The 25563-nt window shown below is 35.9% G+C and overlaps 1 protein-coding gene across 2 annotated transcripts; it reads left to right on the forward strand.

The window, feature by feature from the left end:
* LOC145562178 (uncharacterized) lies at window positions 1-25133 on the forward strand. Of its 2 annotated transcripts, XM_081622367.1 has the most exons (36): window positions 1-580; window positions 680-767; window positions 1844-4050; window positions 6146-6260; window positions 6528-7388; window positions 8699-8966; window positions 9104-9606; window positions 9769-9898; window positions 10006-10130; window positions 10826-11478; window positions 11588-11705; window positions 11801-11917; window positions 12002-12096; window positions 12948-13084; window positions 13905-13960; window positions 14067-14280; window positions 16420-16827; window positions 16895-17166; window positions 17302-17387; window positions 17493-17579; window positions 17696-17957; window positions 18058-18486; window positions 18591-18687; window positions 18957-19279; window positions 19726-19854; window positions 20037-20204; window positions 20356-20481; window positions 20571-20660; window positions 20768-20874; window positions 20961-21109; window positions 22200-22282; window positions 22349-22444; window positions 22558-22680; window positions 22948-23031; window positions 23560-23703; window positions 24104-25133. In XM_081622367.1, exons 1-36 carry the CDS (start codon window positions 291-293, stop codon window positions 24449-24451), a joined length of 9588 nt encoding a protein of 3195 aa, XP_081478493.1. In that variant the 5' UTR covers window positions 1-290; the 3' UTR covers window positions 24452-25133. The 2 variants fall into 2 exon arrangements, 1 of the variants encoding a protein (XP_081478493.1); XR_014094292.1 differs by lacking the exons at window positions 22200-22282; window positions 22349-22444; window positions 22558-22680; ... (1 more) ...; window positions 23560-23703; window positions 24104-25133 and having other exon boundaries at window positions 20582-20660; window positions 20961-20987.
* The last annotated feature ends 430 nt before the right edge of the window (window positions 25134-25563 follow it).

The raw sequence follows: 25563 nt of genomic DNA on the forward strand, positions 1-25563 counted from the left end.
CAATTTTTAGCGGAAAAATCAATTCGTACTCATCGAAAATGTCGGGCAAAAGAGAGTAGATTGGTGAAATCACACGCCAGGTGGCGATTCAGGTAGCTCCTCACAAGGAAGCTCGGGATTCTACACACTTCCACTACAAAATTATTTCCTTTTTCTAACTTCCAAAAATAGAAAGATAGAGCTGTCAGACATCATCTGCTCAATTTTTCGACCTTCAATGGCGGAAACAAGACCATAACCTGAATTCAACAACCGAAAATCATCCAATTTTCATCAAATTCCTCTCAAAGATGTTCTTTAATGGCGTAATTCAAAGAGAATTGACCTCTCTTCTTCGACAATGGCTTGCGCAAGAACCAGAATTAGAAGTCAAATTAGGGTTCTTCCGCTCTGTAATTGTTGCGAAGAATCTCAATTTCGACATTTCCGCCATTAATGATCTAATTGAAGGTGGTGGTGGAGAGTTGAGCTTGTTGTTCAGAAGTGTAACGGTCAATGAGGTTATCATTCGTGTTGCGCATTGGTCTGCTCCTGCTTTCACTGTCGAAGTTAGTGGTGTTAATGTCACTCTTTTTCTCCAGTACGTACTTTCTCTCTCCTCAATTTCTTGTTTATGGTTGATAAATTTGTCGAAGTATTTTTTGATTGATGAATTTTGGTGTTGTTTTGATTTATGAAGGAAACGAGTTATTAAAAGAGTGGAACAATCAGTTGATGATTATCTAAAGGAGAGGAAGAAGAAGATTCTTGCTGAAATTGATCGTACTGTAAGTTTTTAAATTTCTGTATTTAGATTTTTTCACATTTGGTTAGCTTGATGTTGCGACGGATGTTTTATTATTGTTGTGCTTTTCTTGAGATGAATTTCGTTGGTTTGGTTAATGTATTGAATCGATAAGCGAACGTTATTTAATTAGCATAAAACCTGTTCCATCCATTTTATAGTAACTGTTGTTTAAGGTTAAGCAAAAGTTTTCAAGAGGTTTTAGTTGTTGCATTAGTATTGAAATTGGGAGAGTATTAGTGCATTGATAGTACACACTGAATTAATGATCAGTAAGTTAAGCTAGTTAAGTGTTCAAAAAAGTTCAAGAATGTGGGAAGTTATGATATTAATTCTATGTGGCTATTGTATTCGTGGCCATGATCTGTTTTAAGTGATGATGAATCAAATAAGAGAATTTGGTTATTTAGATTGAGATTGAATATCAGCATCGTCAATTTTAAATGAATATTGGAAATGGGCTTAGGTTTATTGTTTAATCATAGAGCCTATTAAGAACTCCCCATAGGAGGATTTAGGGCTTGTTCAATTCAGCTCCAATCAGTTCAATTCAGTTCCAATCAATTCAGTTCAATTCCTAATTTCCTTCTCTCATAAACAATTCATTTAAGCTTAGCTCAGCTCCAATCTGTTCAGTTATTTTCGGTGAATCAGAACAGGCCCTTAGTCCTTGGATTTAGTGACTTACAAGTTGGTTATGTTCTCTCATTACTTTCCATACAGGATAACTCGCGTATGCACACCTTAAATCTTAGCACTCCACCTCACACTTGAGTTGTCCATATATATTTTCTTGTAGTTGTGGCCTTGTGGGTCTCATATCCTCACCCACTTGTGCTAGCTATATACAAGTATAACTGTTTTGACTCTTAAAGAGCCAAATGTACCATGTTAATTTAAGACTTTAAGAGCATGGTACACTGTTTATTATATTTTGCCTCTTAGTGTTAGTAGTTAAATTATTAGATATTCTTTTTCCCTTCTTTTTCTTTTGTCCTCAATTGGTATGGAGTTGGAGTTCTACATCTTTTTGCTGGGCTAATCCAAGGCAAATCGCAGGGGAGCATGTTGCATGACAATATTGAGAACATGATGATGACTGCTTCTTCAAAAAGCAAGCTTAAGGATTCCATAACAAATCTGTTATTGATGCATTGCTGTTTACATCTTCATGATGCACGGATTCGGGTTGAATATCCTGTTTCAGATGACACATTTTCATGGGTATGCTATTCAAGTGATCTTAATGCACAATCTTTACATAAGGATCTGGGGTGTCTTTTGGGTGGGTTTATTAGTTTATTTTTTTTACCATTGAGGGAGACTTCTATTACTCTAGAAGCCTCTAAGCTGGAAATAGGAGCTGAGAAGAAAGATCATAGTAGCTATATCCTCTCTTGTGTAAATCCTTATTTTGGCATTGGAATGAAAGATCTTTGTCTTGTAAACTCTGTTCTTTCTGTTCCAGAATTGAACTTTTCATTTTCTCCGACCCAACTTCAAATGACATGTGCATTTAACAACTTACTTAACATAGAATGTAAACATGTTAGAAGTGGAAGACTTCTTTGGGGTATAGCCAGGTGGAAATTTCGTCATTCTTTGCCACCTCCTGGATGTATATTTTATAGTGTGGTTCTAATTGCAGTACTTTGGCTACGCCTTGTCAAGGAATATCTCTATTTTCTGTTATTAGTTGGATACTCTGAACATGGGGTGCAGATGCCAAATGGAGGAAGCTTTCCCCGGCTAGCTGAGCAACAATGGAAAATAATATCACAAATAATTGAGAAGGAACTTCCAGCTGAGGCCATAGCTAGTGCAAGGCGAGTTGCTCGTTTTAGAGCAGCCTTAAAAGAATCTTATGCTGAAGATACTGTTGTGGCATCTATGACTGGCCGTCACAATAGCTTCTGGATTATCATCTTGCCACTGGCTTTCATATGGGACTCAATGGTGAAAATACTTGGAATCATCGTGTCTGTTTTTCGTCTGCATAAGAAATCACCCAAAACCGGTCAACTTAGTATGAGATCTGTAGTTGCTGATCCAAGGTGTTGCTTCCATCTCAGACTTGGGAAGATATTGGCTATGGTTTCTTTTGAAGAGCCTAGCTATCCTCCTGCTCATCAAAATTCAAAATTGAAGAAAGTAACTTCTTACACTGAGGCATCTCCGTTCATTTTGTTGATAAAAAGATTTCTCTTTATTTTTGAAGAGAGCATTTCTGAGCAAAATATTTCCTTCACTCTGGGATTCCTTGAGGTTACTTCTACACCTGTTTTCCATGAATCAGAAAACAAAACTAAGCCAAAAAATGCCGGTGGTGTTTTTAGAGGGCAATTGAAAGAGAGACTTGATGGTTCAGAAACCATTGTTAGGGGAGAACCTGCTCTAACATGTTGCCATTCAGAAGAAGGGAAGACTGGTCACGAAGATATTCCTATTCTGGAGCAAATGTCGGGGGAGATGGAGCTGATTTGGAAAAGAATGCAGTTAATATTTGAAGAATGCAAGGGTGATTATGACAAAAATCCATGGGCCTTTTGCACCATTCACACATTTTTGGTGTATCCAGGCAAAAGCCCAGATTCTGGGTTCTCGAAATGTAATTTGATGGCAGGGAAGCTAAATATCACATTAGGATATGCATCAATATTATCATTTGCTACATTCAGAAAGCAGTTGCAGCATGCTTTCCATCAGGATGATGGTTTTGAGAGTGTTGTGATTCCATTGCATTCCTTGAGGATTTCTGAGGAATCACAGGAAAATCAATCTTCTGGGGGGTTGAAATACAGTTTAAAGGCAATGAATGCGGGTATCCTGAAATTGCTTCCTGACAAACATCTAGAAGTGAGAGCTGTCATTGCTGGTCCTTGTTTCCAGTTATCTATGAGAGATGAGGATCTTTCAAGTAGTGATTCACAGCCAAATGCTACACATGTTCGAAAAGGGGTTAATCTAACAATAGATGTCCACAAAATTGAATTTTCTATTTGGCCAACTGTAAAGTTTGGGGTTGTACCAAGTGAGGAACATCAAAGACCAGATAACTTTGAATCAGAATTCTTCAAGTTGGAGGAACATGTGGTAGAGGGGTTTTCTGGATCATTCAACATTAAGTATGCTTCAAAAGGACAGATTACACACTTCTCATTATTAAGACTCGGTGGTTTAAGTTTATACTTTGAGGATTTGATGGATAATCATCAGATGCAAGTCCTAGTATTGAAGCCACTGTCTGTTAAATTATCATCATTGAGGTTGGGGTTTTTCATCTCTGCTATTCTTTCAATTTTTCCATGCCTTAACCTGCATAAATTTCTTATCTCTGGGTGGTACTATTATATTTAAGCAGCATATGCTGTCACTATTTGCTGAAGAAAGGATCACCTTCCTTTCGTCTAAACTAGATTTTGAAGTCTGTGTCTTGGATGTTGCATGTCAAATATTGTATTTTTACACATCCTAACTCCTAACAATCTTAAGAAATAAAAGTAGCTTCCTGATATAACAATACAGGTTTGAAGGGTTTCTTTAAGTGAAACTGTGAGGGAACATTGAAAGGTTTGATGAGATAAGCAGATTACATGATAGATTTTGTAGTTAGTATTTCTTCTTTTGTGCTGCTAAGTACTGCCTCTAGGATGTTGTTACTCAATGTTCTGTGTATTCAGAAGCAAAGAATAGAATATAATTTCCTGCAAGTTAACGAGCGTATCAATACTATTTTCTTTAACCAACAATTTGGATTGATTTTTTATACTCTGTACTTGCTATGCTAATCTTTCTACTATCATATGACCGTAATTAGCTGTAGTCTGGTGTTGTGGGCATAAAGCCATAAAAGTAATTTAATAATGACTTTATGAAATTCACATGATGTGGGTTTTGAATAGTAATAATTTTAGAATTTTGATAGAAGAGTTTGTTAATGATATGATTATTTGTTAATCTTGGAGTAGGTTTTTTTTTTTTTTTTTTTTTTTTTTTTTTTTTTTTTTTAATTTTTTTTAAAGGATGGGATTTTCAGATTATTTCATGTTAAGAGTCAGCAATCTGAAATCTGTTAAGAATTCATTTTCTCATACCTCCTGGTGAAGATTAAGGAACTAAGGACGAGTACATTTCCTTCTCTGTGATTCTGCTTGTCATATTTGGAGAAGACTATTTATGCAGGCTTGGGTATGTCCTTCGAAGATAAAAGATCTGCTTCAGATTTGGTTTGAAAGGTTTGGTGGGGAGAAGAAGTTGCTTTGGAGAAATGCTGTGATGCCTATTCTAGGGAGTATTTTTTTGAGAGGAATGGCCACATCTTTGATGGTATTGCTGCTCCCCATGACTTGTGGTGGGATGAAGTAACTTTGGTAGCATATTTATGGACTAAGGTGGTTGTGGCTTTCCAAAGCTGTACAATACGGATTTACAAGAGAACCTGGCTAATTAGCAACTACTCCTTCCGATCCTAAGTGTTCTTTCCATTTTGACTGTACACGTTTGCTAATGCATTACTTTGACCATAAATAACTATAGTTGCATATTAGTAAAACATATAACTATTGAATATTAATAAACTATTCATTGAGACGAATCAAATAAGTCCAAAAATGACTATATTATGTTTTATATATTGAAAACAATTTAGAAGATTCTCTCTACTTATGAATAGTGCTAAGATTCCACTTGGGAAGAACAAAAATCAATGTAGGGATTTCTATAGTAGTAATAGTTGTACTATGTTATTGCTTCTTTATGAGGTCACCTTGTCCTCTTGTTGCAATTTAATTCTAACAGTTTAATGAACTTATTTAATTTTTGTCAGAAGGAAAGTTATAACAAAAATCAATGTAGGGATTTCTATAGTAGTAATAGTTGTACTATGTTATTGCTTCTTTATGAGGTCACCTTGTCCTCTTGTTGCAATTTAATTCTAACAGTTTAATGAACTTATTTAATTTTTGTCAGAAGGAAAGTTATAATGTAGATGTTCTCTGACCCATTTCATGAACCAGAATGTATTGTGTTTCAGTTTACACACGTGGAGGTTTACTTTTTTATTTTGGCTTGTCTTAGCTATTTGCCTATTTCTGCATGTTCACAGTTGACATTAATAATTATTTTGATCTTAATTAGTCTTAAGAACATAATGCTGTTATACCTGAGTTTGGATGCATAGTTGCTTTTAAATTGAAGGTAAATTAGCTTACGAAATCTCTACATCCTTGGTAACTTCATCTGCCCCCTCCCCTCCTCTGCTCTATGATTGTCTCACTTTTCCATATAATGTTTTTGTGCTTTTTTTTTTTTTTCCTTTTCTTTTTTCTCCTGTTATTCTAATGTATGATGCATATTTTTCAGGGATCATCTGTACTCATTTGCGAAATCTAATATTGCATCTTCGTTGTCCTTACATGGTGCCATGTCGGGAGTGACTGGTTCTCTATATATGGATGAGCTCTCTGTGATTTTGCAGGTAAGCCCTTTATTTACTGCCTGGTTATAGATATGTTTTAGAGCCTTAGTGGTCAATTGGATATGATAGTGTTATAATTCTCTTTATCTATGTAGACTTCTTTTACCACAGGTTTGGCTTAGATGAGATAATTATGGACGTAGTAATTTAGTATTGTTCACTTCTTGATTTGTGTTTTGTATTCTATTCACATGGACACTAAAGTGGAAATTTTTAATTTTGTTTTCTGTATTATGGATCTGTAGAGATTTTCCCAAATTTTGGCAGGTTGTTGAAAGGTTATTTTCTGCAGAATCAACATCCTCCCTTGGTTGCTCTGGTTTGCATGCAGTCCAAAATCATTTGTTAATGTTTGAAAATCAATCTCCGCAGACAGAACTTATAAATGAGCGAATGCAGATTGGAGATAACAAGGAGGCAGCTTCGATCTTTGAAAGTGTTTGCTGTTTTATTAAAGCCAGTTTTGAACTTTCCCCATTTGATATTATCCTTCATAACTGCCGAAATGGAATTGACAGAAGACACATTTCCATGCTCATTGATGCTAACAATATTCAAAACCTGGGCTTGGCAGACTTGTCTGATTGTGGAATTTGGCTTTCCATTCAGAAGACATGTCTGGAAGCCTCTGTTGGGGAAGCCAAGGTTAAGGCAAATGCAAGGTTCCATGAATTACAAGCTATTATGTTTAGTTACAAAAGTCAGACTGGAAAAGCTGACAATAGTAATAAATCTGAAGTCAAGAATGCAGTTATACATTCTGCTGATTGCATGCATGAAGTTTCCCTTTCTAGTTGTACATTTAATCTGTTGTTGGAATCTGTGAATGGTTCAGGAGTACGGAGAGAAGCTGGTAGTGAAGCATCTACTAGCAATCCCAAAGGCGTACTTAGTTCTCTCTTGAATATTGATAATTTGAATTCGAAGCAAATTCTGGATGAAGGTTCTGAGTCTAATGTATCAGCATCAATGCCAAGTTATATGCTGGTAATAAACATCACTGTAGAAAAGGTTTTCATTGCGGCATGCTCAATTAAGAATGGAATTTTTAGGGCTCACCCGGAGGATAAGCTGTATTTATCACTATCTGTTGGAGGAGACTTTCAGAGTATTGTCTTTGGAATCCAGGTCTGAATCTTGTAATTGCAATAAACATATTTTTTCCTCATCTTATTTGACGTATGCTTTTTTGATATATGATGAGTGTAATGGCTCGCCTATCTAGTATTCTAGTTCAACAATGCTTTAGATTTATACTTTTTCTAAACCATTCAAATGGGTCTGTCCTAAAGCCGTTGACCTAATTTTCCTATTCTCCTACTTTGTTTGGTACTACTTTCATGAATTCACAAGTGAGGAGCACACTCCTCTTTTTTTCCTGTTAGGAGATCTGTATTAAGGGTTTTGTCATATTCTAAGCAGAACTGAGCCTCTTCTTTTTAACTAGTGAGTTTCACACTCAGAGGCAGCATTGAGTAGCTTTAAAAAGATTCAATTAAGATATTAGCTTCTTGATTTCTGTGTTTTTTTTACGAATGAGAGAGAGAGAGAGAGAGAGAGGGGGGGGGGGGGGGGGAAGATGGTGTATTGCAAGGACCTTAGCATTAAACCACAATTTTTCCACCCATAGATCCCATACTGGTTATATAGTTTGATCCCTTGACTATATTTCAGGATCATAGATACCCCCATATTCTATTTCTAAATTTCTAATTAATACCAAATGTATATTCTCTGACTTGTGTAATAGTAAATTGCGAACTTATGTGATTTGTCTTTATTTTATTATTGTATTCTAATATGGACATATTGGAAATGGATTCCACTTCCCTCCTTCACTATTGCTATCCAAACATAGTGTCATAGTGTTAGTGCTGAGTGCCTTGTTTGTTGTACATTCTTCTATTTCAGAATAATAGATCTGGGAAAATCATTTTCTATGTTTAAAGGGGTTGCTTATCTCCTGCTAGGCTGCTACACATCACCATCAAAGTCTTTAACCTGCATAACCATTATCAAACTGGCCAAACATAGTAACAAAAAGTACAATACAATTTTAGTAATACTCTAAATGTCATGTGATGGTTGGGAATTTTGGTTTGGACAATCATATGACTCTTTATGTGCGAGGATGCCTCCAAACTAGAGAGTGATATTATTTGTTTTACCCGTCCTTGATATGTTGATGCAGAAGCTTTGCAGATTTCAGCAACCACAACCTAGGTAACCTTGAATCAATGTAGAAGTTTCTAAAGATACCCATTCCGTAATTTTCATCAGCTTCTGGCTTTCTGCCTAGTTGTTTTTTCCATTGTCTGAAATAAAGTATGAAATTGCTTAGAAATTTCTTTCATCAATTTTGTTGCAATTGTCTTTAATTTATTTTGTGCTTTAATTTAGAATCTCTGATGGGAATGACATTTAAGAGTTTTTAACAGGGTGGTCATATCTTCATTGAAACTAAGGTTTTGGCGGGGTTTGCGCGCTGTGTAACTTCATATCTTCAATTTATTAGGAATCTTATTAAGCATTACCTGCAAAGAAAATCCTCGGAGACAGCTGAAGGGGGCTCAAATGATTTGGGTAAAGAGCATATTGAGGACTCTGCTCAAACAAGAAGTTCTTTTGTCAAGCTGGAACTCTTGAAAGCATATAGTATTAAGGTGTCACAATTATCACTTGTACTTCTAGTGACTGATGAAACTAGTATGTTATTTATTCCTATATAGTCTTGTTTCCCTTCTCCTTGTGCTTTTTTTATTTTTATTTTGGGATGGGGGGTGGGGGTATAAAAGAGTTATAATTCAGAAATTTATGCAGTGATTTTTGATGTTTTCATCCAGGAGTGGTCAAGGAATTCATAGGACGAGTTGATTTGAACTTGAAACTATGGTCAGAGAATCTAAAGAAGAAGTTCTTGTTTAATATTTCTCATTTGGGTATCCTTTCTCTGATCCTTGATGAGGGTGTGGGGAAATCAGTAAAAAACATTCAAATGCCACATTTTTCTTCTGTTGGACTAAGCCGTGATTCATCATGGTTCAATCATGAAGATTCTACTGTGTCGGTTCCAGATGGGGAGGAGACATCTTTGTTGTCTAAAGACACAAGTTTCTCAAGTCCACTTGCTTCTATGAAAAGCTCTTTTGCTAATGACTCTGCATCTCAAGTTGTCCAATCAAGTGAAAGATATGGAAATCATATCTTGGAGCGATTGGCTACTTCTATATCAGCTGAGAAACCTATCTCAGGGGATAACAGTGGTCCAAATTGTTCAACTCAAGGATGGATTGGCAAAGGTTATGTTACAGGTTTAAATCTGACGATTTCTCTCTCTGAGATACAGGTGAGATCCATATCTTTTTGCCAGTTTCATTGTGAAATTTGATTGTAATGAGTAATTTGCTATAATTTATGTTTGGGCTTCCTTTTTGGTTGTTATTGGCTTCTTTATTAATTATATTATAAATGTATATATGCCTGCCAATTGACTTGATTAACTGCACAGATGCTTCTGACTACTGTTGAGTCCTTGTCTGAGATTTCTGGAAACGGTGCTACCACTGATGTGGAAGAAAGGAGTTGGACAGCAAGCTACCAGGAACCTGAAATAGATTTGGAAGCTGCACTGCCTGATGGTAATTAATCCAACTATACAAGCGGTAACACTTCTTGTTTAATGGTTAACAAATCGGCTGGCTATTTCAGGATGTTTGGATTAAGCGTGCTGTTGTAATATGTTTAGGTGCTATTGTCGCGATCCAAGATGTCCATCAGCATTTGTACATAACTGTTGAAAATATGGAAAACAAATATAAATTAGGCGGTGCAGTTCACTATTCTCTTTCTGGGAAAAGGGCTCTTTTCAGGGTAAGAATGTCAATACTATGAACTGCTTTGGGTCATTGAATTCTGGTTTGTTTTATTTTTTTGTTCAACTTTTATGATTCGAACATTCCTAAATCTTCTGCTGGACTATCATGTCACTTTAGAAGTCTGATACAAGTAGGACACAGCTGCTGTAAAGATCTTATTTTAAGTTTGTAACTGCTCTTTTATCATCTCAGATATGTATAATTTTGGCTACTATGACTTGGCTGTTTTATATAGTACTTCCTTCACTGTACTCTTTTCTTATTAATTAGAGACTGTTGCACATCATCTGCATGTGGCCTAACTATATAAAGGTAATTCATAAGTGTCACTGATAGAAAGAAACTATTTTTTCTGTCATGAAGCTAAGCAAACAACTACCTAAAGTGCTTGTGGAGAATTATCGTATTTGGCTTCATCCTTTTCGGAGTTTCTCAAAAATGATGGTTTGACTTGTGGAGAGTACACTAAAGAAATGGCTAAAGAGGAACTGGATGCTCAAATTTTGCAGATTTTTGCTTTCTTATAAATGAGTAATAGAGGGCCATACTGGAGACTAGAATGTGGACAAAATATGAAACCCTGTTTTATTTTTTATTTTTTCAAATTATTAAAATTGGATTAATATTGGATTCTTAGATGTAGCTCTTGAATTTGACCTTCTTTCCCCCCCGCTTCTCTCATGTAATCAGGTTAAGTGGCAGAAGCGAAGCATGTGGAATTTTTCAACATCTTGGTTTTCATTGACGTCACTGTATGCTAAGAGTGATTCAGGGGTTCCTTTGCGTCTAAATTACTTGCAATCATCTGGGTTTGTTGACATCTCCAGCAATGATGATAGTGCATGTTCACTTTGGAAGATTGCTCCTTGTAAGCATGAGAATTATGAGGATGATGCTGACCTAGAACCTTTAAATCACATGTGCAAAAATACATTCTATCTTGTTAACAAGAAGAATGATTGTGGTGCGGCTTTTGTTCATGGTGCTATAGAGTTTGTGAAAAAGCCTGGAAATCCATTCAAGTTCAAAATTTTTAATGGCCTTCCTGTGGTTCCTGATTTGAGGATGACTGAAACCTGTCCACATGAAGCACATGGCCTTGCATTATTGGATGGCCAAGATATTTCTGAAAAAGATGGAATGGCACCTTGCATAAGTTTGACAATTGAGAAAATCTCCTTAATCATTGTGCATGAACTGTCAGATCCCAGGGACAAATTACCTCTTCTTCAAGGGTCTATAGATGGCACTGAACTTGTTTTTCAGATACTTCCCCAGAAAACTAGGGTGATGAGCACATTAACTGCCATGCTTTACTATTTTGATGTGTATAGAGTCATTTGGTGAGGGGTTATTTATTTATCTATTAAAATATTCTTTGGGAAAGAAGCTTATGGTTTTGTCTTCAGTCTTTAATCAAGCACTTACCTTTTACATTTTCCCAAATTGCAGGAGAGAGTTTGTTCAGCCAATTGAAATGTGTATCTACTGGCGATTAACTACCCCTTCAGATGTTACAGAAATATCAAATCACGGGATGCTCTCTCGCCTTTATTTTAGAATGCAGGAGGTTAGGAAGATGAACATACAAATGATGAAATGAGTGCTCACAGTCTATAGCTCATTATGTTTATATCTCATTTATCAATTCTCTTGCAATTGCAGCTGGATTTTTCATTAACGGAGGTTTTGTTGGACATGCTACTGTACGTGGTTGGAAAACTGGATTTGGCTGGCCCATTCGCTGTTAGAAATTCTGCTATATTGGTCAACTGCTGCAAGGTTTTCTCTACTTAGGTTCTTAGAATGGAAATGAGAATATGTGTGCACGTCGATAAGTTTTTATTAGTTGCATAATGTTTGCAGGTGGAAAATCAATTGGATCTGGACCTTCTTTGCCATTTTCACAATAACCAATCTGCAAGAGTTGGCAGGAGACAGTCAGCTTTCATTTCCTTGAGGTGCCTCCGTGTCTGATTCTTTCCCCATTATATATATTCTTTTTGATTTTTTTGTTTGGTTTTGTTTTACTTTTTACTTTTTATTTTTTTTGGGAATATATTTCTGTTACTCAAATGTCTTCCAATAAGGAGATTTCATTGAATTTTATACACATCTTACCAAAATTTTGATATTATGTTGTTGCTTTTGGAGTAAGACACAAGTCACTGAAAGTATTTTCCTTGGATCAATATACAAAGAGGGGGCAGTCTTCCAGTCTGTAGGAAAGTTTTTGTGTAAGTATAGATGGTTCTTGACTTCTTGTCCAAACTTTTGGAAATTTCCTGCGTAAGCTTGAATTCTGTTGTTCAAGGATTCTTAAAAGGAAAATTTTGAGAATATATGCGTTCCGGAGAAATCCAGTTTATATTACCATGAGCCTGTCTGGCAGTCTGTGTCTTTCCCTCTAGGCTCTAGTCCACCTTCGGACATTCCTCAAGCCCCATCCTCCACATCTCAGACAATCTTCAATGCAGCATCTTGTTCGTTCTGATGTTCTTTAACTCGATATCCATTCTGTACTCTCATTGGTCTTTGTCGTCCTCCTGTTTTGTCTGTACTTGTACTTTTCTACCTGTGCATAAATTAAAAGAGTTATCATGGTTAGTTTTTGGTACCCTACTTGAATAATTCTGATCCATGACTGAATTTGCTGATTTATTCTGCTAGTCTGTTCCTGCAAGAAAGTGATTCTAGGCTTCGTTCAACGACAAAAATTTCTGCCTCTATTAGTGTATAATTATTTTCCTTATTCTGTAAAAAAAATTGCATTGTCTTGCAAATGAATTTACGAATTTCATTTTCATTAAAGGCACCTAGAGGAGCCTCCCGAGTCATCCTATGCAACAATTTTGCTTGAAAATCCTGGAATATCTTCAACTACTTCAGTTCATGTACCGCTTTCCAGAACTCAGATTTTTGCTTGGAGAACACGTATTACATCACAAGGTAAATTGTTTGACTTTAACTAGTAGTTATGGCTTGTTATGCTAATGTGATAATTGCTTCATGTATAAGGTTGCCTGAGTCCTAGCCGCTTTACTTAAATGAGTCGAACAGAAACACACTTCTTTTACAGGAGTGTCAATTCCAACACTACGATTTTCTAATCCACTTTCGTGTAGTTACAATTTTTTGGCTTGATTGAATTAAGATGGTGTGGGGATAGATAGATATGAAGTGGCAATTTTTTTCTTTTATAGGCTCAAATATGGAATAAATTCACACTCATCATCTTGTTGATTTGGTGGTCGAATGGCAAATGAAATTGTTTTACCTTTGTGTAAAACAGAGCATTTCCCGACTCTATTCACAAGAGAAGTGTTTTCCCAACTAAACAAATTCAGTGTTATGACTATTGTCAAACTTAGCCACAACTTGGACTGATACATTTCTCATTCTCTTCCTCTGAACATGAGAGAACAAACAGGCAAATGACCTAACTACCTATAAAATATTAGAACTTTAAAACCAACAGTTATGTTCAGAACATCACACTTTTTGGCTCAACTAGTACATAGTTAAGTTAGTATAAGACACTGTTGTGGACCCAAGATCTATCCATTGGAAAAGCATTATGATAAAGGGGCATGCTTTGATCAGGATGGAACTATGGATAAACCTATAAACATATGATATTGTCATTAACAAAAGTCTACTAACTTCTATAGTGTAATCATGAACGATCATGATTCCAGCATAATTATTTCCTTTTGTTATGTTAGTATAGTTCATAATTTCTTAATATGCTTGCCTTTGATCTGCGCAGATTCACGAACCTGTCCGGGGCCGTTCATTGTTTTTGATGTTTCAAAGAATGCTGAGGTATAAGACTGTATTGGCTCAGTTAAATGTAAATAGAGGTTGCAAATGCAATCATATATCCAGTTCTGTAACTCATCGTGCATATGACTGCGTTGGCCATTTACAGGAAGGTTTATCACTTAATGTGTCCCCTTTACTAAGAATTCATAACAATACTGGATTTCCAGTGGAGTTGCGCATCCAAAGGCCTGAATCAGTGGAAGCTGAATCTGCATCAGTGGTGCTCAAAGAGGGGGACACTGTTGATGATTGCATGGCAGCATTTGATGCTATTAGTTTATCTGGTGGGCCAAAGAAGGCACTGTTGTCTTTGGGTGTTGGTATGCTTTTCCTACGTCTTAATTTGCCTCTTACTAGTCCTAAATTTGATATATTATGTTCTTGAATAATTTGTCAATTACTACCTAGCAAACTTGCCTCCTTGTAAATTACTACCTTTAAATTGTGTTTTTGCGAATTATTATCTTAATTAACTTTATCATATTTACTATTGCTACCTAAGTGTACTTTCTGGCGAATTTAGCATACAAATGATGTCATAATAGATGTCAACGCATTTAGAGCTTATAATAGATAGATAGCAAAGATATTTGATTAAAAATAAAAAATGGAAATTAAATTTAATATCTCTTAATGCATAACATCTATAAGGGTCATTTGTAGGTTAAAGTCACAGGAAAGTACACTTAGTTAGTAATAGTAAACACGATTTAGATCATTAGGTAGTAATTCGCACTAGTTTATTAGATAGTATTCCCTCTGCCCCCCTTTCTTTGCACCATGGGGCATGGGCCCACTTTATGTGAGAGCTTTATGAGTCATATGGGGCAACAAAAGGGGACAGAGGGAGTAATTGACAAAATTTCTGTTATTTAAAAAAAAAAAAAAAATTGACAGGTTTTCCTTTGTTCTTGTAACTGAATTTCTTGGTTGTCTCTAGTTTACCCTACTTTAGTGCATATTCTTTTAAACGAAGTTTTTCACAAACAACACGATTGGCTTTTGCAGTTTCTTTTTGGTACACTAGTAGTGAATTATAAAATTTTATCCCAAGTTAACAAATTAGGTAGTGAGTTGCAACCTATACAGAATCTCATACGAGTGAATTAGGTGACAATGGTTTCACGATTCTTATTCAGCAAATGTGCATCCTCCCCCCTTTTTCATCTTTTTTTTTTTTTTTGCTGCTTTGCTTTGCTTTGTCTTTCATTTGTTCTTGATAAGCTTCTTGGTGTGCCAGAAATTTTGCGAGGCTGTTAACTTGAATGCTGTAATGTGCACAAAAATTGTTGCAACCAGCTCGTGTCTTTCAGTTATTTCTCTTCCTAAGATGAGAAATGATAAAGCGGGTCCTCCCTTTTACTTTTTACTGTGCATGTACTTTACGGTTTCCCTTTCCATTTATCATACACGGATACACACTAGCAATTCTGGAGAGATATGTGTAAACTTTAAAGGATGCCATTGGAACTAAAGTAGAACTTAATGATATTTTGTGAACCAGAATAGTAGTTTGGGCATATGTCTGACATTGAAGTATTTGCATCAGGCCGTCAAGATGCAGTTTATAGCTTTGTCAAAGATACTTGCATGACATTTTAAATGCTAGTTCCTAATGGAGACATGTAGCGGTGTAGCGCACCTTGTAATAGAGAGACTTGATCACTTTGTTTTGACAGTAGAGTTGCCTGCCTTGATTGAGTTGGAAAATGTTAAAAGTCTTATCTTGTATGAGTAATGATATTGGCATTGTGGCACCTTGTTGTTTGTTTGTTTGGTTTTTTTTTTTTTTTTTTACTTGTTTAAGTTTTGATGAGTTTTTGATTTATTGCATCACATTCTCTTGTTGATGTCAGTAAGAATTAAATTTATCTCATTGATCATATGATTGGAATATTGGATATTGTCTTCCAAATAAATACTAATGCATAGAAACTGGAGATCATGGCTGCAGTAGGAGCAGGAGGTTTGATGTGCTCTGTAAGAAAGTCAAGTTTCAGGATACTTAAGGGTGAAAAAGGAAAGAAAATATTTGTTACTTTTTTCTCAGTCTTAGAGCCTGGAAGAAAGTACACATGAGAACTGCTTAGTATTAAGGTGCTAAAAATGTTAATATTTACAATTGTGACACATGTAATACTTTGTTATATCATCTACTGTTTCAAAATACTTGCCAGTGTGATAGAATTTTCTTTAAGCTCTGGTTTCGGGCGAGGGATATGGGCCAGGCACTGAAACATTTACAAGGATTCAGATGGCAGCTGTTCTCTGGAAATCATTTTATTTATTGAAAAACGTGTTAATGGTGCCATAATACTTGAGTAATGTATGTGAAATAATGATGAATCTCCAATCCTTATGTTCATACCTCTGTCAAAAAATTGGACCCGAGTTATATCCTGTGTTTGGGCTGTCATTCTTTGGTAACAATATTTACAACATTCATCTGTGATATGCAGGTAACTTTGTCTTTTCATTTCGACCCGAGATGAAGGAGGAAAACGGGTTATGGAAATCTTATACAGTTGAATGGTCTGAAAACCTTAAAGGAGAAAAGGCCGTTCGTCTATCAGGCGTCATTGATAAATTAAGTTACCAAGTTCGAAAAGCTTTCTCTGCTGAATCTTGGAAGTATTCCTTTAGCACTGCTAGCTGTTTAGTGAGATCTCGAGATACTCATTTGGCTCAAATGCATTTCTTGGTTCAGAGAATTGCCAGAAATGTAGCTATTATGCAGCCTAATGGTCGTCGCCAAAGTAAGACATCATCAATTGCTTTGCAGGAGCAAAAGGAGATTTTTCTTCTTCCAACAGTGAGAGTATCTAATTTACTTGAGACAGAGATTGATGTACTTCTAACTGAGACAGGTACAGTTATTTATTGAGTGAATGTGTTTTGTATGTATGTTTCCTAATCCCATTCTTCCCTGTGCAGAAACTGCAATCGATGGATTAAAGAACATTAACCGGGCAACTATTCAATCCCAGTCTACTGCTAATCTGTTTGCCAATCCTGCTGTTATATTCTTCAACATTACATTAGCTATGTTTAGCTGTAGCTGTAAGCCTGTGAACTGCAGTCAATGGCTCAAAAAGTTGAATAAGAAGAATGATGGTATTCAATTTCTAGACATTGATCTGGAATTTTGTGGTGGAACTTTCTTTGCTTGTTTAAGATTGGCTCGTGGGAATAGGGGCGTGCTTGAGGTAATGACGCTACAAGAACTTTGTTGCAGGTGTTAGAATCTGATTATAAGTTATAGAATAAATGTTTAGCTGAATAAGTATTAGTTTATCTCAATTTGTGGTCAGATAAACAGATGAAAAGTGTTTGTGATGCAGGCCATTGTCTTTACACAGTACACATTGAGAAATGACACTGATTTTCTTCTGTTCTGTGCTGTGCCACATCTGAAACCATTATCTAGGTGCTCACTATATCTTAACTATGATATAAACGCTACCAAGCTGTTGTAATTCTATTGTGCTCCCTTCATGTAAAACTTGAAAAAGTTATTTCTTACTGTATGCAGGGATGATGCTGAGAGGCATGCGATTACAACTCCTCCTCAATTTGGGACTCTTTTGCCTCCAAAATTACCCAGATCTTGGTTCATGAAGTAATAATTTCCTGATCATTGATAAGTCTATTTTCTCTATCCCTCGCTCTTCTCAAAGAGAATTTTTGGATAATGAGAAAAAAGAACTCTGACATGTTTGTATTTCTGCTTGTCAGATCAAGTAAGCTGTGTATGGAATTGTTGAATGAAGAATTGTCCAAGTCAATCTTGGATTTGGATGCCCTTTCAGGCTTTGCAGAGATAAGATTTACCAAGCTTCAAGGATCTGGGATCAAATATTTGGTCAAGTTGGGGATCTCTTTGGGGCCATTAACGAGTACATTAGATGTACCGGCACGAATGGTCTCTGTTGTTCCTCGATATATAATATCCAATGAATCAGATGATCAGATTTTTGTCCGACAATGTTTCTTAGAGGTTTACTCTTGATTAATTTGCAGATTTTCTAATATAAAATTTCTAATTCCATTATGGGGTGAAACTTTTTATCACTGATTTCATTTTACTTTGATTGAAGGATGACTTTGGGGAGACATTAATTATCAACAGTAAGCAGAAAACAGCATTTTTCTTCACAGTTAAATCTCGTGATAAGCAGGATATCTCCTTTTTCAACAAGCTTCTGCAAAAGCACAAGGTTTCAGACGACGACACATCAGTTTTTGTGCAGTTTAGTCCAAATGAAGCTGTGTGGGGATGGTCAGGTCCAATTTGTGTGGCTTCACTTGGATGTTTTTTCCTAAAATTCAGAGGACATGCTGCATCGCCTGTGCATCAGTTGGATCTTGTCCCAAATGAAGATGGCATTACTTGGGAGTATGCAGCTGTTCATGTAGTTGAGGAGGGTCCCACCTTTGTTTTGCATTTCTATAGACCACCAGATACTGGTCTGCCCTATCGAATTGAAAATAACCTTCATGATGCTTCTATTACTTATTATCAGAAGGTTTTTTCCCACCTAGTTTAAATAGTATATAGTACAACAATTTGCAAAGAAACTTGTGTCATTTACCTCTTATGTGCACTCCTCTAATTGATGTCAGTGTCCAGGATACATTTCAGCCAGAAACTCTTGCTTCTGGGGCCAGTGTAAGTTATGTCTGGGATGACTTGACTCAACCACACAAGCTCATGGTCAAAGTTAATGGTAATTTCCACCCCTCTTGATTGAAATTATAACTGGCAATGGAAGAACTTGAGCATAAGTGTTGGAGGGGGCAGAGCAAATTTTGAACCTCTTGCTAAATAATAAGATAGCTTCCTGGTGTGCTATAACTTATTTGTACTATGTGAGAAGCATTCCTTTTACTTCTTAATTATTTGAGTAAAAAGTTCTGCCCCTGGAATTTAGTTAAAAATGTCGCATTGGATTATTTTAAATTTTATGATATTTCTTGGCTCCCTGTGGTTTCTTAGGTACTCATATGATACGTGAAATCAGCTTAGATAAACTGCGCTCATGGAAATCCTTTTTTCGGGCTCAGAGGCAGAGTGATCTGGTGTCTCATCTAACTGGGGATACCAGAAGTTCTGACAGAAGGAGAACAAATCCTGCTCAGATGGATGGTACTGATGTGGGCAACGTGGGTTATGAAGTTTATGTTGATGGTCCTACTCGTGTTCTGCGAATTTCCCACTCACCTGGCAGACGCAAAGCTGATAATAAGTATCAGTCTTGCAAGAAGATTCAGTTGAGAATCTCTTATTTTGCCATACACTTACTTGAACCCTGCAAGCAGGTGAGTCCAAGAATGCAACATGGTTTATGTAATATCTTGTTTTTGATGCTTAGTGCTGAGATATAGTTTTTCATAAGGTGAGGATATAGTTATCTACACTTTTTAACATTTTGACACTGCCATCGTCTTTGCTGATACTTTTTAATTCAAGTCAAAAAAATTTCAATTTGTTGATCATCACGAGGTCTCTCAAAACAAAGATATAAAGAACATTTTATCAAATGTCTTTTGTGGAAGTCCCAGTGTGTCTTGTCATCTTGTGTGATCTTTAGAACTGTGGACATACTGTATGCTATCACATAATTATGTCCCTGGTTAATTTTGTTACTTGTAGTGGATATATTAGTTTGCTCACAAAAATTATGCACTATTGGATGGTTCTTTAATAGATTGATACCAATTTCTAATTCATTATCTCTGCAATATATATTTCAATTCAATTTTAGGACCAACCGGAGGATGTGGATCCTTATGATCTATCAAATTACACACCAATTATTATCGGGAGAGTAGAGAACATTAGTTTTGATTCCATCATCATTGATCAACGGAAATACAATCAGATAAGGGTACAGGTTAGTTCATATTTTCTCCCTTCTTTGATGTTGCTGTACTTGATAGCTCATTCTTTCAATCTTTCCCTTAACTGCTGATTCCTGACCTCCTAGGACTCTTTAGTATGTGAAAGATGAATTGCGGATTGCTTTTATATTTTTCAGTGATGTTTTACATAATTTTTATCATCTGTTTGTTGCAGTCAATGCATTTAGATGAAAAATGGGTTGGGGCTCCATTTGCGGCCATGCTCAGAAGACATCTGACATCCAACAATGTCACTGATGACCCTATTCTCTTTGTTGCCTTTGTCTTATTTCCTACTACCTCAAGTATTCGAGATGTCAAATACTCATCTATTATTCTGCAGGTAAGGATAGGCACTCTTTGTTTTGCTTGCTACTCTGTTATTGCTTTAATGTCGTTAGCATGTAGTAGACCTTATTATACTTCTGCTTATATTTTATTTATCTATGCATGCAATCTGATGAGTATAGATCTAATTACTCCTTTAATAACAGCCAATTGATCTAAATCTTGACGAGGAGACATTGATGAAAGTTGTTCCATTTTGGAGAACATCTCTCAGCTCAAATACTCAAAGTCAACAGTATTACTTTGATCATTTTGAGATCCACCCAATAAAGGTCAGTAGGGTCTCTTGGCCTTTCCGAATAAATGATCTTAATTATAGCTTCTATTTGAATCTGGAACTTACTTATTCTATGTTGTTGAGATCACGGCAAGCTTTCTCCCAGAGGATTCATATTCAAATTACAGCTCAGGACAAGAGGCACTGAGGTCTCTGCTGCATAGTGTCATTAAGGTAAACGAGTGTGATTTCATCACGAGCTTATTGGTTCTTTTATTGTACTTTGTTCATTTATTATCTTAATCTTTCATGATCATTAACTAATTTTGTGATCTAAATAGATCCCGGCCATTAAGAATCTCGAGGTAGAACTCAATGGTATCTTTGTTACTCATGCTTTAGTTACAACTCGTGAGCTACTCTTAAGATGTGCACAACATTATTCATGGTAAGTGTGCCTGTTTTGCTGCATCCTTCTTCTGCATCTCTTCTCGTTTTTAGTTGCTTATTCTTGTATAAAATGATGGCTTTTAGGTATGGCATGCGGGCTATCTATATTGCAAAGGGAAGCCCACTGCTCCCACCAGCTTTCGCATCAGTCTTTGATGATTTGGCATCCTCCTCTCTGGATGTATTCTTTGATCCTTCCAGCAACTTGTTTAATGTTCGAGGCCTCACTGTAGGTAAGATATTATAGCCAACCTTTTCCCCGTCTTCAATTTTTTGACTTGTAGATGTACTGCTACTCTTGCTGAGACCATTACATGGTATATTGGTACTAACTAGATTCTTATGTAATGGACCAATCATTATTCAAGGCACACACACTAAGCATTAGATGAACAGTATACACAATAACCTTAAGTGAATATATTAAAAAGGTGGGGTGGGGGTAGGTGTTATCTACTTCTTTAAAACTCGAACCCCCTCAAATTTATCTTACATCCTTTCTCTCGAGTTTCTGGTTGCCTCCTTTTGACATTGGTGAATATTTTGCTGTATATAATGGTCACATTCATCTCTAATGACTTTCACTGTATTTTTTTTCCTGTTTCCTATTTGATTCACAAAACAAGCCTTGCATCTGAACTTTACCTTATTGACTGACTCTAAATCCTTGGAGTAAATTAGTATTTTGACCGAAATTGTATTTTCCTTTAGTTCAAATGATATTATTGTCACCCAAAACCGTAAATATGCTCATGCAATAGCAAAAATGATCAATGTCTTCATCTATCCTTTTGCCTTGAATCATCCCTCTAAGGTATCTAAAACAACGTACTGTTTTCCTTTTTTTATTTTTATGAAGCCAAACTAATCATAATTGCAAGTCTAAGGCATTCCTCTTGTGAGTCTTTTCACTGAATTTTCCCCTTGCTATATTTTACTTATTTCAATAGAAGGCATGTGTGAGTGTGTGAGAGTGTGTGTGGACTCCTTCCATCCTGTATACTCCATATAACTTTACATGTGATTTTGGTTAACTTATTAAGAAGCCTAACTTTATACTCCAGTCTTTTCTGATAAAAGAGTTTAAGATGGGACTGGAGGGATGTAAATTATGGGCATGTTGATGATTTAACCCAAAATTTTTGTGTAAACTCATAAGTTAACTAAAAAAAGTGTAAAAAAACATGAGTATAATATTTATTGAGTGATGGAGTACTATGCTGAATTTGACATTTTCATCCAGGGTAAGAATTATGAACTTTATATCCTCACACCCCCGGCTCCTCCCAATGATATTTTGCTGATTTATTAGTTTTTGAGCAGGGACGTTTAAGTTAATCAAAAAGTGCATTGAAGATAAAGGATTTTACGGAACAAAGCGGTATTTTGGTGATCTTAGCAAAACTGTAAGTCTTCTGTCTACCACCTTTCACTATGACCTGTGCAGTTTCTCATCATACAGTGTTTTGTAGTTGAGAAATGCAGGATCCAATATACTTTTTGCTGCAGTGACTGAAGTATCAGACTCTGTACTCAAGGGTGCAGAAAGCAGTGGTTTTAATGGCATGGTATTTAGCCTAAGCTTTTGCATACTGCAGTTGCCACTTTAATTCATCCTTTATTTGGCTAAGCTATATAGAACCAACTTATACTACCTGATTTGTTTCCTCATCTTACATAGGTGACAGGTTTTCATCATGGAATACTGAGATTAGCCATGGAACCATCGTTATTGGGAACAGCGTTCTTGGAAGGAGGCCCTGATAGAAGAATCAAGCTTGATAGAAGTCCTGGGATTGATGAGGTAAATCTCAGTCTGCAGAAAATTTTGATGACAAAAATAATCCATAGCCTCTTTATCAGGCCTGTTATAGTGTAAATGTGACCCACTGTACCATAATCCATACCAAATCATATATCAATAGAGTATCAAATGAGGTGTAAGAAGATCTAGAATCTTGTTTAAATTCTAGTTCTGCTTGCATTGGAATGGACATGAAGACCATGCTATTTTTCCTAAATCAAAGCTTGTTTCTTCCATAGGCCACTGACATTAGCTCTTGTTATGCAGTTATATGTTGAAGGATATCTGCAGGCTATGTTGGATACAATATATAAGCAGGACTATTTGAGGGTTAGAGTCATCGATGATCAGGTACTTCTGTTTAGTTATATTTGGTGGCATATAGCTGAATGGATTTTGACAGCTTATCATAATATGAGAGGAACAACTGAGGGGATGTATATACTAGTATTAGCTAGGTGTTATATACAAAGTCTATGTATCTTGAATTGCTTTAACACTGGATACTTGAGTTCAGTGAAATATTTATCTATATCAATGATCTTGAAACATTTGACTAGACAGGTCAGGGCCGGTCCGGTCCGGATCTGGACCGGTGTACACCCCCCCTACTCGTGGAGTGCGTGCTGGGTTATATGTTGGTTGTCATTTCTGTAGTCCCACTCCTAGTGATTTTAGCTTGAAAATGCAAATAGAACAAATGGATGTATGATATGTCCTGTTCATTGTGTATCAGTTAAAAATATTAACTGGACTTGACTATCCCTATACAGTTCATAAGTTTAGTTCAGGATATTTAGGTGTTGCAGGTTATTTGGTTCAGCTAAATGTTTCTTCTGGTGATATAGCATTTTGAGATCTATGCATTATTCTTGGCAGGTTATTCTTAAAAATCTACCCCCAAACAGTTCACTAATTGATGAGATCATGGAAAGGGTGAAGGACTTCCTTGCTAGCAAGTCCTTGTTAAAGGGAAACTTTTCAACCAGGTCCCGCCCTCTTAGGCACCTTCGAGGAGAGAATGTAAGTGTCACTGTAACTCTTAACTTGAGTTTTCTTACTTAGAAAGATGCAAAAGTTGAATGATAATTGACATATGAAACCTGATTATGGTATTAATTTTTCCTGTTTCCCCAAGAAATCCTTGATTCCTTAAATTTTGCCATTCCCTGGGGACAGTTGCAGTTCATGTGCAACTTTGTATTAACTCTTAACTCAAGAATTTTTTTATTTTTTATTTTTATATTATTGTTATTTATTTTATTTTTTTTCCGGTTATGTTGGGAGAAGCAGAGTATGTGCAAAACCTCAACTCATTCTTGATATAAATGTTTTACAAGATTGGTTCCTGGAACTTCTTAAATACTAGTATAAATTTATTATAGAACAATGTTTGAACGAAAATAATATTATGCCAATGCAGGAATGGAGAATCGGGCCAACTGTTCTGACTCTGTGTGAGCATCTGTTTGTGAGTTTTGCCATCCGAATGCTGAGAAAGCAAACAGACCAAGCCATGGGAAAACTTAAGTTGAAGAGAAAATGGGTTCATAGTCGCAAAGAGAGTGACTCATCTTCTGGTGACATTGCCACCTCTAAGGAACCCAAGGGGAAGTTTATTTGGAGATGGGGAATTGGGAAGTTTGTCTTATCAGCTTTGGTGGCTTATATTGATGGACGATTGTGTCGCTGTATACCAAATCCTGTCGCAAGAAGGATCGTAAGTGGTTTTTTATTGAGTTTCCTTGATAGCACTAACAACTCTAAATGATTGATAAACTTGTAAGTTTCATTTGGAGATAGTGCAGGGGTTCAGGATATTTTGTACAATGTACGTACATCAGTTTTGTTCCCATGAGAAGCATGTAAATGAATTAGTCCATTACAAAAATTAAATAATATAGAGGGATATTGACCCTTTAACATTTTCATACAAATTTCTCTTTTCAGTATTTAGTCTAGTCTGATTCAATTTTCCTCAAATTTAGTATAGGAATTCTTTCTAGGTTTTCTCCTTGAGAAGGTTTTTTGGTTCCCTCTAGGGTTTTCCCTTGGGAGGGCTATTCTAGCCGCCATTACTAGATTTTTTTTTGTTTTTCTCTTTTATCCCTTTTCTTCTGATCTCAATTGTAAATTTTTGGAGGGGCTTTCATTGGTGTTTTTACCGGTTGTAAGCCCTAAAAAACTTTTTAATTGCTTTTCATAAATGGATCCCATCTTTATGATGGTGTTTATTCAATTAGCCTTATTTTTTTGTTTGTTCGCGTGCTAAAGATTGAAGATTTAGGGTTTCATCGTCTCCAGAAGGTCATATGAGTTTTTTTACCCAAACAACTACTCATCCGTGGATTTCAAGCTGAATTAGTGCTAACTCACAGATGGTATTGCTTCGAATGAAGTTTTTTATTAAAGCGATCGTTGATTGAATAATTTGAATCTGCGATGTAACTAGTTATAAGGACTTGTACTTGTGTTGAAATTTTAGATTTCCTAGAAATTGTTTATAAGTGCCGTTTGGCTATCTTTCATTAATAAAATCCTTTTTCTTCTCCTCGGAAAAAAAAAAAATGAAAAAACTCCTCAAATTTTATTACAAAGGCTTATGTTTGTGCGAATTCAGATTTCAGAATGATTTGTCCCAAGGTTTTATTAACTGCAAAGTGCAAACGATCCTTGATTCTAGACTTCTAGTACCATAATTTCAAAATTATTAGGCATGGTACATCATGGCAATATTTGTGTGAAGAAAACAACTTACTAATGTGTTCCAAAAAAAAAAAAAAAATTTACAATAATATACTATAATACGGAGTATAAAATGTTGATAATGAAAATATACAATTTTCAAATTCAATAACAATTACTCTGTAAAATAGTAACATT

This window comes from Chenopodium album, chromosome 10 (assembly GCF_948465745.1).
Source record: "Chenopodium album chromosome 10, dcCheAlbu1.1, whole genome shotgun sequence".
NCBI classification, from domain to species: Eukaryota; Viridiplantae; Streptophyta; class Magnoliopsida; order Caryophyllales; family Amaranthaceae; genus Chenopodium; species Chenopodium album.

Coding starts and splice junctions, on each gene's coding strand:
- LOC145562178 (XM_081622367.1), top strand. CDS start 291: ATGTTCTTTAATGGCGTAATTCAAAGAGAATTGACCTCTCTTCTTCGA. Junction 19,855..20,036: donor ACAATCAGATAAGGGTACAG/GTTAGTTCATAT, acceptor TGTTTGTTGCAG/TCAATGCATTTAGATGAAAA. Junction 22,283..22,348: donor TTGGTGATCTTAGCAAAACT/GTAAGTCTTCTG, acceptor AGTGTTTTGTAG/TTGAGAAATGCAGGATCCAA.